This window comes from Pygoscelis adeliae, unplaced genomic scaffold, assembly GCF_000699105.1.
Source record: "Pygoscelis adeliae isolate BGI_AS28 unplaced genomic scaffold, ASM69910v1 Scaffold160, whole genome shotgun sequence".
Taxonomy (NCBI): domain Eukaryota; kingdom Metazoa; phylum Chordata; class Aves; order Sphenisciformes; family Spheniscidae; genus Pygoscelis; species Pygoscelis adeliae.
The window spans coordinates 5,646,071-5,659,326 of record NW_008824035.1 but is presented as its reverse complement, the minus strand read 5'-3'; the positions used below and the strand labels follow the sequence as shown (position 1 = coordinate 5,659,326).

Genomic DNA, 13,256 nt, shown 5'->3' with positions numbered 1-13,256 from the left:
ATCCTGAAGATCTACCCACCAGTTTGCCATACAGTTGGACTCAATCTTAAGGGTCTTTTCCAACCTAAATGATTCTATGATTCTATACACAAGGGATTACGCTTTGAAATAGAGTCAGATGTGACATTAAAGCACTGTGACAACTTTCCACTAACTTTTTGTATTGAGTATTTTGTGCATGCTCACACTACCTGTTGCCAGTTCCATTGAGTACAGGTCAGCAACCCATCCGGCCTGCAGACAAAAATCAAGCCCTGAGCAGTGTACTTACAGTAATAGCAACAATACATCAAGTCAAGTACAACAGTCAAGCAAACATCATGTCAAGGAAATCCAACAGGATGAAGGCAGGTGGTCTGAGGTAACCCAGAAAGCTCAGAAGAATAGGGCTGAATGTACTAAAGAGGACAGGAAGGTATCTAACCTGTTTGGAAATGGTGAGTGCACATTAGCCCCTGTAATTTAATAAGGATACAGTTAAAAACAACATCAGTGAAGTGGTTTGTGATGGAAGGATGTGAAGGGGGAGGTTTCATATTCCTCCTATCCGTCTCCCCAGAAGACACCCTCATCTTTCTCTTTCCTTTCTTGCCACAGCACTGAAAGCCCTTTTCTTTGGCCTGAGACCTTGTAAGCAAAGATGCACTCCACTCCAAGTCTCCCAAACCTTCCCCTGTTCTCTCTCCTTACAGCCACAAACATTTGTTCCACTGGAGGTGAAGACTATGTAGTTGCAAATAGAGCTCTTTTAAATAAATTAGATCTACAAAGGTGTTCATCTGCATACCAAGTTAACTGACGAATCATGTTGACAAGGCCCTTACATGCTTGAATGAGTTTCCCCAAATACATAAGATTACAATTCTGGTTTTGGAGTACAGTAGTTTCTTTCGATCTGAAGCCTCACCTACTGGTGATATAAGACATTTGTATAACCAGCTTTGCATATTCCATGAAGCAGTTTGTTTTTAGGAGTCTAAGATTTAGGTCTAAGATTTTAGCAGAATAGAACAAGTCAAGGTTTGTTCCAGCCCTGCACCAAAGAAAAAAACAACAGAGGAAAAGTTCCAAAAGGGAGGAATACAGTTTTCTGTAACCTACTAGCTGTGCTTTAGTGTTAAAGCACTCTGATTTAGTGTTAAACAACAATCCTTCCTGGTTCCAGATAGAGAGCAACTTGAGTTTAATGCAGCTTGCTCCTTTTGAATTTTTAAAACAGACTTTCAAAGGGAAAAAACTGAACCAACTGATTTATAATGTTAGCCAGTAACACAGATACACTGATAAACACTTAATAAGAACCATTTGATTTCAGTCTTTTTAGTCTTCAGATATGCAGCAGTTAACCACACACCAGGAAGGGACTGAAACTTTTAATCACTATTTCCTCCTAGCACGTCTGTGTTAAAATCTGTACACAATAAAGGGGATTAGTAGGCAAAAGCTAACACCACCACGTGAGATGGAGACTTTTCCTGTTTCCAGGACAAAGTATTGAAATGGAAGCAAAGTTCATCTGCTCTCACAAAAGGAACGATTAAACAAATACCATGGGACAAACTTAGGCAAGAGGTAAGCCACACAGAGTGGGGAAGGAGAGGAACAGACCTACACCAGAAACTGCTCAGGTCCACTGGGTTCGATAGCTTTCAGGAAAAGGAGGTTCTGTAAAGAACCATTCTTACACACACATCCCCTGTTGGGTCAGGTGCCCCACATGAAATAGTTGATACCAGCTGAAAGTGTAGTCCACTCCACAGTTACACAATAATTCACTTGCACACAGCACGAGCAAATGCAGCCCAAGACCCAGAAAATGAGTCCCACATGGTAAATGCTATAAATGCCATAACTGCTGTAAAAACAAAACATGAGATCTCCCCACAGCTTAGAATGGGCCCTTTTGTGTTACTTTTTGCAGATGCAGCATTAGGACTATGGTATATAAAAGCAACCACAGTGTTTGCTCACAGCTCTCAGCTTTCACCTCAGCAAACTGCCAAAAATGGGAAAGGTAAGTGGAAGCCCCAGAATGCCAGTACTCTGCTCTGCCACAGACACTGGGATGGGCTATAAGTCTTTACAAATGTCTATATTGCAAATCATTTTTTATGAAGACAAGAGCTTCCGGGGCCACTATGAATGTAGCAGTGACCACCTTGACCTGCGGTCCTATGTGAAACAATGCAATTCCATCCAGGTGGAAAAAGGCAGCTAGATGATTTACAAGAACCCCAATTACTTGGGACACCAGCACTTTTTAAAAAGGGGAGACTATCCTGACTTCCAGAAGTGGTTCAGTCTCTGCAAGTCCATCAGGTCTTGCCATGTAATCCTACACGCGAGTTCTGCTCGGCAGTGTATCACAGTTTAAGAAATTGGTTATGGTTTACCCTTTAAGAATATAGTTATACAGTCTCTCCAAGTAACTCCAGAGAGAGGCAAAGTTCGGTAAGGCAATGCGAAGTTTCACTGGAGAGGAAGGAAATAATCTGTTTAATATCAGTGCTATTTCCAGGGCCTGTTCATAACTTGGAGATGCTAAAAGAAAGCTGAGTGACTGTTTCTAGGTAGAGAATGTTTTTACATTGCTCAGGGAAGGGCTAGCAGGGCCAGCTGACAGGCAGTTCTGCTGTAAACTGATGTATGCAACTTGCTCATGACCATACTATGTTATGATTCAACGACACAAGAACATGTTAAATCAGATTTGCAATGGATACGGCTTTCCTAACATAAAAACTGTGTTGGTTAAAATCAGGCAAAGAATTAATACTTGCTAAAGTACTTCTCTGGTTAGTAAGATATACTATACAGCGTAAGCCATAGCAGCAGAACACTCCACATGCCCATGCTCCACATAGCTCAGCAGTTTGCCACATGGCAATTGCCTGCGCACCAGAGTATTACAGGAGCATATGGAGTAACATGGTAAATATCTTTTAGTAGCATAATTCTGAAAAATCCACATTATTCATGCCTGGTCATGAGTAAGCACCACAGATCATCTCAAAGTCACATGAATACCTTTTGTCCTATTGTTACAATATAGAGTCCTTATAAATCCCATTTTTTCAAATCATAAAGCATTCTCCATTTACTTCCTACCACACGTGATCATACCCATTTGCTGGCACTCCTGAGCTCCTCCATGTGGGTAAGAATTAAACCTCTATTAGCTCCAAAAGAGTGAATCTCTTTGCAATCCCATCTCCAGAACAGAGCACTATTTCTCAGAAATGCACATAGTAGCTGGGAAAGTTGCCTTTTTCTGTATGTCTGTCTTGTTCAGTAATGTCAGAATCAGTTAAATTTCTGTCTTTCCTACATTTTTGCTGTGTTTGCCACTGCAGAATTCTGTTTCCCACAAGATTCAGCTCTGTGAAAAAGAGGAGCTCCAAGGCCAAATGTTGGAGCTCACTGATGATTGCCCATCAGTCCCAGGCTACATCCATCTCCCCAAGATCTGCTCCCTCAATGTTTTAGGTGGCTCTTGGATCTTGTATGAAACGCCCAACTTCAGGGGCCGACAGTATTTACTGAAACCCGGGGAATACAGAAGATCCCCTGATGGGGTGCAGTAAATGCCAAAATTGTCTCTTTGCAGAGGCTGGCTGATGTGCACTGAGTTATTGCTCCCATGCTAAATAAACAGCGAATGCATTCCGAAATCCTTGTTCAAACAAATGTTCCTTCACTACTACAAACAAATTAAAGTTGTGCAGTCCAGAGGGAAATCCGATTCCTCTCACATTTTAGGGGGAGAGGGGGAATACTTTAAAAACTATTCACAATTATCCAGCTGCTCCACAGTACGTGATAATTTAAATAACTGTTGAAGGTCCAACTGCATATTGCTAACCCTGGTAAGTGTAGAGCTCCTCAGTCATTACTTCACTGGATATAGCTATTAATAGGAAGGTCTGATTCTTTCATCTAAGTTTTCCCCAGTTTTGCAAGTTTTGATCTAGGAATAGATTCCAGCTCCATACTTACCAGGGTTAACAATATACAGTTGGACCTCTAACAGTTATTTAAATTATCATGTACTGTGGAACAGAAAAGTAAGTCCCATTAATAGTTATATCCAGTGAAGTACTGACTGAGGAGGAAAAGGACAGAAGCATGCAGAGGAACGCAGAACAAGGTGAACACTGTATTTGGCATCAAATTCTTCATGCAAACAAGCTGCTCCATGCTACTACCAGTCCAGCAAAGTTTTCCAGTCTTATCCCAGCTGATTCCTCCAGAAAGAATTTTCCCAGATCCTTAAAAATCACACCACCTATATAGCATGTTTTAGTGAACCTGTACTTCATTAACTAGATGTTTAGCTGGTGTCAATCACCCTGCCTCTACTAACTTCAGAGCTGCACTATCTGCTGCAGCAGAAGATTGAGCCAAATCCCTCAATTGCCAGGCTATTCTGCATGCAAAAGGAATTAAATAAACATACCAGTGCGGATTAGAAACAGGACAACATCTTGCACTGGAAAATTGCAGCATTAATTATCATTAAAGTAATTATGTATATGCCTACTAATCATCACTGAATCCTGTGCCAGCAGACAGTCTGTGCAATAATGAATGAGAGCCATAATAAAATGCAACAGTTAAGGGATCTCACATCTTAACATACCTCTTCTCATTTAGGCAGTGGAGTCTAGATATTTTTTTTCCAGGCATAGTTAGGCAAATACACTACTGCTCTTCAGCAAGGTGCTGGAGACTTCTGGAAAGACAAAGCAGTACAGAGAGCACAGAACTACTAGGACACTCCGCAACCTTATCTAGTACATGTTTAATTTTAAATAATTTCATCTGGGCTTTAAATAGTAGGCTTTGATTTTGTTTTGCCTAGTAAACATTCTGATAATGGAGTCCTTGAATAAAACCAAGCAAATGCTACAGCAGTGAGGTAGACTGCTTAAAACTCACATCTCCACTTGCTAATGTCAGAGACCTCATTTAGCCATTATTTCACGCTCACATGACCCATCTGTAATAGCCTGTTAGTGATCCTCACCAGCCTTTCCCTGACAACACTGGAGAGGAAAACAGAACTATTCTTTGCCCTTCTCGTCCTTTCTTTTGTACATGGGACACTATCTCTGCCCTCCTGCCTGTCCTTTACTGCACAAAGTAGGCTGTTCAGCTGCTGTAAATGTCTGGTGTACATAAGAACACCATGCTTCAGCCAGGGAGAAATGGAGCATGAACAATCCGGCTCTCAAGGCAGAGGTGTGAAAAAGCATGTTTCCTCTTGTTCACAAATGCCTAATATTGTGCATTTATAGGAACTGCACAGTGTAAGTAATATGTGTGTTAGCATGCTTAGGTTAGCGTGCTAACCTAGGTTTGCAAAATAACACAGCAGTTCAAGCACAGTATCTACTTGCCTGCTTAGAACAGGGAACAAAAACATTTCATTTGCCTTCAGCAAGAATAAAATAATGAAAAAACAGACCAGCTCCCCAGACAGCAATTAATATATGCTATACTATATAGCATATATTATATATATAGATATAATTAATATCTAGTTCAATTGGTGCAATTGAGAAATATGGCTACATAATGATGTGTAGGTTACATGCTGGCATTCCTTTGGTCAAAGGCAAGAATGAACAGAAATGTACTATTCAGTGACCAGAGCGATAGGATGTCTGGATTCTTGTCTCTGTTGCATCCAAGAGTTTGGGGGTGGCTAAACCTCTCCAGAATTCTCCACCTGAGATGGGAATGGTGGCAATTCCTAGCTTTCAAGGAGCACTGAGAGGTTTTACTTGCTTTTGTTTGCAAATGCTCAGAGAATCTCAAGCGGACATTAAGAACAGGAGTGCTAGATGAGAGGAGCATTGGGAATTCACAGAGAGCATCCAAGTTTTCGCTAACGAGTCTTCCAGGTTCCTGTAGCTTGTTTTATGGTTGGTAGCAGGCGCTACAGTTGCTGGCATGCGGGGTATGTTTCTCTACACAAACACTCACTGCTATTCCCTAGGCTTGAGTTTTTCTGCTGTGCAAAAGCAGTCAATCTCCATGTAAAAGCAGCCGTCATAACAGCATACTAGTTGAGGGCAGTTGGAACAGGTGTAAATAACCAGACTCTTCAGATCATGGATACCATTTGGCTAACAAAGTATTTTGGCTCCAGAGTTTATGATCAACCCACAGCTCTTCCTGCAGTGCACGGCCCATCTGTGGCATAAGGTCCTGGGAGGGAAAAGTCTACAGGATTCAAGGAGAAGCTGCATGAGTACTCGGAAGACAAATCCACTGAGGGTTATTAACCAGAGAGAAGTATCCTCCTGCTCAGGAAACGTCTTGAGCTAAAAATACTTGAGGTCTTGAAGTTTGAACGATCATATGTATTTGCTTCATATGTACCCTTCCCTCGGTGCCTACTCATGGTCGCGGTTGCCGCCAAGGTACTTGACTAGCTGGACCGCCGGTCTGACCCATGATGGCTGCCCTACATTTGTCACTACAATAAGGAATTCACATATCACTGCCCCTACTCTGGTTTCTCAAGTTCCAAACTTCATCACCACGCCCAGTGCCCGCTGTATTAAACTATGAGGGACCATATGGGACCCAAAAGACAAACCAGCTCCACAAAGCAAGCATGACCACAGAAAGAACAAAAAAAAGTGTAACACTTCGGAGCCTGTCAAAGATCTTTGAGAAATGCAAGCACAGACCTGCACATAGAAGTTGTTCCCGTAAATGAATTCAATTTGTGTCCTGGTTTCGCTGGGGTAGAGTTAATTTTCTTCCTAGTAGCTGGTACAGGGCTGTGTTTTGGATTTAGTATGAGAATAATGTTGATAACACACCCATGTTTTAGCTGTTGCTAGGTAGTGCTTACACTAAATCAAGGACTTTTCAGCTTCCCATGCTCTACCGACTGAGAAGGCTGGAGGTGCACAAGAAGCTGGGAGGGGGCACAGCCAGGACAGCTGACCCAAACTGGCCAAAGGGACATTCCATACCATGTGACGCCATGCTCAGTATATAAACTGGGGGGGAGTTGGCTGAGGGAGGGGTGACCACTGCTCGGGAACTGGCTGGGCATCGGTTGGCGGGTGGTAAGCAATTGCATTGTGCATCACTTATTTTGTATATTCTTTTATCATTATTATTATTTCCCCCTCCTTTTCAGTCCTATTAAACTGCCTTTATCTCAACCCACAAATTTTACCTCTTTTTTTTTCTGATTCTCTCCCCCATCCCACGGGGGGGGGGGTAGGGGGCGGGGTGAGCGAACGGCTGTGTGGTGTTTAGCTGCCTGCCGGGTTAAACCACAACAAATTGCTTAGCATTAACCATCAGGAAGAAATTATTTTTGATCCAAAGAAAGCATGGACGTATTCAGAAGCAACTGCTAGAGTTAAATTCACACTCTTCCCTCAATCTGCTTTCAATGTTAAAGGCTACAATTTCCTGGCTGAGGAAGCACCTCCAAGAGAGAGGCTGACAGGAGTGATACCATTTACAACACCCATCAGAAGCACAACTAGAGCTATGTAAAAACAGGCCAGCTAAAGATTTGCCCCTAAAGTTTTGTAGCTTCATGAAATCGCCATACAAGACTCATAGCAAAAGACACATGCAAGAAAGTACAAACATGTAGTGTTTTGGTTGAACAAGAAGCCAGTGAGACAAAAAGATCCACTATTGCTCCCTGCAGTATGAGCAGGAAATATGAAATGTGGCACTGCATGATAGGATTTTGTGAAGGTTAGTTCAAAGGTGGGTGTGGAAGGAGAGAAAAGGAAGGCAAGCAGAAGAGAAAGGAATGGTCCCTGGAAAAAAAAAAAAAAAAAGGAAGAGAGAAATATTTAAAACTCCAAAAGAATAAGTCAAAACTGTGCTGTTTATCTTTTTCCTTTGAAAAACAGTCTTGGATTATTTATTTTTTTTTAAATTTCAAATAGGTTACACTTCCTTGATATTTTAACATTGGTTTGTATTTAGGCCTTGTAATTACTAGACTGAATGGAAAATACTTAAAAGGCCTGATCTAGCATTGGTAGCACAAAACTTTTACTCAGGTTACCTCCCATTACTCAAATGAGACATAAACTGAGAAAAAAAATTTCCTGCTAGAACCCAAAGATGACCAGCAGCAGAATAACTTTACCTAAATAGCTCCAGAGTACATCAGCTTCAGCCTGCCCTTCCAATAAATTCAAAACAGCTCTGACTTTGAGGCTGCCTGTTGCCCAGACTTCTAAAGACCACTGCAATGTACCGATTGACTGAGAATTGCACTACACCATATCAAACAAGGGCCCAGAATGAACACAGTTCTGAGCATCTTTGGGATTAATCAGATCAGACTGAAAACTTACCACAGTGTTCTTCCCAAACAACATTTTTTTAAGTTCAACTGCAATTAAAGTTTCTTCAGCTGAAGAAATTACTATGCTGTTGCATTTGGCCTCAATGATTCATACCTGAGCTCCAAACATCTGTACATCTCTCAAGTGAAACATTTCTCTGTGCAGATTTAAAAAGGCTCTTCTCTGCCTTAAACAAGTGGTATCCATCCTTCAACTCCTAGTCTGTTTATCTATGAACACTGAATTACGTTAATATAGAATTTCAGCACTGAAGCCTGGATGGATGTAAACATCCATTACCACACATTTTTTGATTACATAATTTTCTCTCTCATACAAATACTCTTAGTGTTAAAGGAAACAGGCAGCAATACCTGGTCTGAAGGCTCTTGAAAATCAGGAGAGTTTTTATTAGCATGCTGTGAAAACTGTATAACAGTATCATCACTGGGAATCCATATGCATTAAAAAACCTCTGTCTCATATAATCAAGGAACAGAGAGAGATTAAAAATAAAGTGACATGAAACAATTCTGCTGCAGCATTTCCAGCACTTTCACTTGCACATGTTCCATCAGTAAAATAACAGAAATATTGCTTGACCTACCCTTTACTCTGATCCTCTGCTTACTGACAGTAACAATAAAGTTGGTACCCCACAAACTACTGCTACTGCATTTTGTTTAGAGAATGACAATGGAGACAGGGAGAGGAAAAAACATTCATTCTCTTTACTGAGCAAAAAATTCTCTTTTATCCTATTCCTGTGGATGCAGCACTGTGCATTCTATATAAAGGACTGCTGACTCCTCCTGCACGCTGAGGTCTCACAGCTAAACCCTGGCAAAAATGGCAAAGGTAAGAACAGCTGAGTGAATGGAGCACTGACAAACAGCCTAGCACATGCATAGCTCCTGGCAGGCAAGTATGTTTGCAAACATAGTTTGTTGAACTACCAACAAATTAACAGAGAGGAAACCTCGAGTGGTTGTTTTATTATCTAGCTCTTTGATAAGTTTCCTAAAGAAAGCCTATAGTGTACTTGGAAGCTTTCAAATGCTAAAACATTTACACATAAAAACCTTTTGTTTTTATTTTCTGTCTGGCTAGTTTCCCTTTGAGTTTGCCAGCTGCTGAAAGAGACCTAAAGTTTATATATTCTTAGACTTCTAAGATGTACAGGAAAATAAGGTTGAAGTACTCTATTCCAAGCAAATGTAATAAATATCACCAAACAATGCCACTGAATTTAAGTATCTCTAACTTGATTTTACTGCTGCTAAGATATAGCTGCCCAACAGGACCTAGAGTGGTCAATGATTAACTCAGGTTAGACACAACAGTCTTGTTTTGTTCCTGTATCATTACGAGAGGTGAAAGCTTCAGCACAATTCAGATGTAGGAGAATTATTCCTTCCTTTGTCTGTATTCTACATTGCAGATTTCTAGGAGCCTGGGACTGGGTGCAGGAGATGGGCACAAAGTTGAATGATTGTGTGATACACAAGTTGTCCATGGAGCTTTCAGTCAAAGAGCGATTTGGGTTTCACTTTCTCCAAACGCCCCCAAAAACTTGTCATGAAGCTGCTGACAGGCTATTTCCAGCATGAAATCAGGACAAAAGTTGCCCCCCCGCTTCCCAGAGTCCGAAAGGGACATCCACCTGTCATTTGTTGTACTAGAGGAATGAAGACAGCGGTAACTGTACATCCTATAGAAAATGGACATAAGGGCTTTGCTAGTCTTTGGGCCTGGTAGAAGTGTCCCTATGGACCCTTGCAGTCTTTGGATTGTTTTGTACAACCTAGACAAAACAAAGCCAGCTTTCAAACACTTTCCAGTGTGACTGGGGTTACTTTTGTTTTATTGCAGATCACTTTCTTTGAGGACAGATACTTTGAGGGCTGCTCCTGTGAAGCCACCACAGACCAGCCAGACCTGCGTGCCCACCTCAACCCTGCAACTCTGTCAAGGTGCAAACTGGCTGCTGGATGATCTGTGAACATCCCAACTACATAGGCCATCAGTACTTCCTGAGGAAGGGAAAATATCCTGACTACCAGCACTGGATGGGCTTCAATGACTCCATTAGTTCTTATTGTATCATCACAGCAGTAAGTTTTCCATATTGTCTCCATGTATGTTACTGCCTATATTAGAGCACTACACCCCATTTTGACAGTTCTTGCACAAGTAACAACTTCCACAGAGACCTCTATGTAGAAGAAGGGTAGTAGAAAGGACATTTACCAAGTTCACCTAATGGGGTTTAGACTCCCAAAGAAGTAGATAAGTCAATTGGGATTCTCAGCCAAACAAACGGTTGGTTAGTGCTGGGGGGGGGCAGGAGGGGGAGAGTTTATTATATTAATTTTTATTTTAATAGTATGTTTATCTATTATTTTATATATATAAAAGCACTTAACATCACCAATCTCCTAAAACCACTCTGGCTATACATGATCTACACAAGGAAGCTTAGTACAGAGCTGAGAACCAAACCACATCTCCCATGCCCCAGTCAATGCTCTTCTTTCACGGTAGGCAAAGTTGGCAACTGCACTACTACAGAGGCAACCTGACACATCCCATTGTAGAGTCATCACCATGCGTTTGAGCTGCAAATGAAGGCATATTTGCCTCATGATAGATTTTTTCCTGAATATTTCAGCCCAGAATAGATCTGTGTTTTTCCCTCCTAGACTCATTCCCTGGAAGAGTTTTACTAAGAGGGGAGAGGTTGCCAAGATGTGAAAGATTTTAATACTCACACACAAGGCTAAGGATTTGACATTTGCCCCAGGAATAGCCTTGATGCTGGAACGTGTCCCTCCAATGTTCATGAAAAATTAAGTTCATCCATGTTGTAAGCTTTATGTACAATTCACAGTTTCCCTGTCCAGTAGAAGCTTCATAGACCATCACAGCAAGTTTCCAGATACATTCCATCTGCATAGAATAATGCAGATTTTTTTTTCACTGACATGCAGTTCTGGGCTTCACTTAGCTAAGCCAAGTTCTGGGTCCAAGTGCTGAAAGCTAGTGCAGACACTCTTGTGTCCTTTCAAGCTGTACAGGAAAGAAGTCACAGATGAGGAGGGTGGGAACAAGATGGACTGAAGGGAAGTTGACTTGGGAGACTGATGGGAAGTATCCGAGAAGGAGCAGAGAAACTGAGAATTAGTATGGGGGTAGAAAAAAAAATCCTAAAGTTAAGACTCATTTCTCCATGCTTTCCAGATTCAGAACAAGAGTGTCCAGAAAGTTTGATTCCACAAGTGTAGATACTAAAGTGTTGTTGGGTTTGGTTGTGGTGTTTTTTTTTTTTTTTTTAAACTGAGTAAGGTGTTGGTCTTTGCACAGCAGCAGTACTCTTGTGTCTATACAACTGCACTTGAGCACCTGCAAAACCTGTATTGAGCACTGATGCAAGAGCAGAAAGTATTTTTCTGTATCAAACCTCTGCCGTGCTATATTCAAGAGTCAGAGACAGTCTTGAAACAGTTTACTGTAAGTTGTCCACACTTCTGAGGACCGCAGTACCTCCTGAGGCCTGGCGAGTACAGGCAATTCACCAACTGGGGTGCCATGACTGCCAAAGTTAAATCCTTCCAACCAACAGTGGATATTTCCTAACCAGCACTTTCCTAAGCTATACGTGAGTGAGTAGTGCCATTGGCACTTTATTAAGGCCAAGGAGTTTCAGAGTCTACATGGGTTAGGTTCCCATTTCTTGCAATGCTTTTAGCCTTTGATTTAAAGCCCAGCAGAGTCAGAAACTGTCTTGACTACAGTGGGCTTCAGAGCCTGTGCTTGCTTTACCGGTAGGAAAAATTCCCCTGAAGTCAGTGGAGATGGGCTGGTAATGAGTAACACCCAAGCTCAGAGGAAACTGTATCTAAATTGCCAAGCTGATTTATCTGCAGTCTCAGATCAATTTAAAAATAGCATCTTTGAAGAAAAAGATTATTTCAGACCTTAGAGGGAAAAAATTAAATACATTCATTTATGATCATGAAAATCAAAAAATCCACCTGTAACTGAGCCCATGGGACCAACTCTCTCCTTGAATTCATTATAGGGTATACCTTACATCTTGAATGGTCCTTCTCAGAAGTAGTTCTCCTGTGACTAGAGTGGCAAGTTCACAGCCACAGTGTCATCATGGAGATACTGCATACCAAACCTGCAGCTGTGACACTAGATGACTTAAGACAGAGCAAAGCATTTACAGTATTTGGCATCTTTATTAAGTTATTCCTGTCAATGACAATTTGTAATGCTACAGATATCAAAATAACTCTTTCAGTTGCTTATTAACTTCACAATGAAAAAACCAGTCCTGGTGCCCAGTGGTTCCTGCTGCCACTTGGCATTAAATCTGAAGTTCTGCACAGGACTGCTTTGCTCCTATTTCCAGTTCAGGGCCTGCACTATGTTCTTTTGTTTAGCCAGGACCTCACACGGTTTGTAGACATGAACTCATGTTGACGCTCTGTAGCACAGAAAAGTAGCAACTTTCCCTGGGGTCTGGGAGTAGAAACCAGAAGAGAGACACATTATGTTAAGGAGTCTACAGCCCATTCAGTGTGCAAGCGGGGCCCCACAAGTCCCACACCTACTTTAACAGCGCACTGTTTACACAACACTGGAGGATCTTTAAAACTCTGCTTTCAAGTTTTACAACACTAGCCATCATTCAGGTCTCTATGCCCTTTCTGTGTCAGGAATTAGGCTAGCAGAGTCCCTGGAGGATTCACAAGGTCACAGGGAAGGGCAGAGCCCTGGTTTCACATCCCACTCAGAAGCAGGCACTGTGCTGCAACCAACATCTAACTTCTGGGAGGCTACAGTGCTAACACTTTTCAAGAATCCCACCTCTAGCAGCAGTTGGAGCTTTTCCAAGCCCAT

At 41.7% G+C, this 13,256-nt stretch overlaps 2 protein-coding genes across 2 annotated transcripts; both read left to right on the top strand.

Annotated features, from left to right (window-relative positions):
* Nucleotides 1-2,065: 2,065 nt before the first annotated feature.
* Nucleotides 2,066-3,628, top strand: LOC103924568 (gamma-crystallin D-like). Its single transcript, XM_009333103.1, is given in 3 exon segments — nucleotides 2,066-2,341; nucleotides 3,354-3,567; nucleotides 3,570-3,628. Coding segments are annotated over 3 exon segments (549 nt in total).
* Nucleotides 3,629-9,194: 5,566 nt separating this feature from the next.
* LOC103924556 (gamma-crystallin B-like) lies at nucleotides 9,195-11,981 on the top strand. The gene is given in 5 exon segments (XM_009333091.1): nucleotides 9,195-9,203; nucleotides 10,218-10,299; nucleotides 10,302-10,459; nucleotides 11,415-11,445; nucleotides 11,827-11,981. Coding segments are annotated over 5 exon segments (435 nt in total).
* The last annotated feature ends 1,275 nt before the right edge of the window (nucleotides 11,982-13,256 follow it).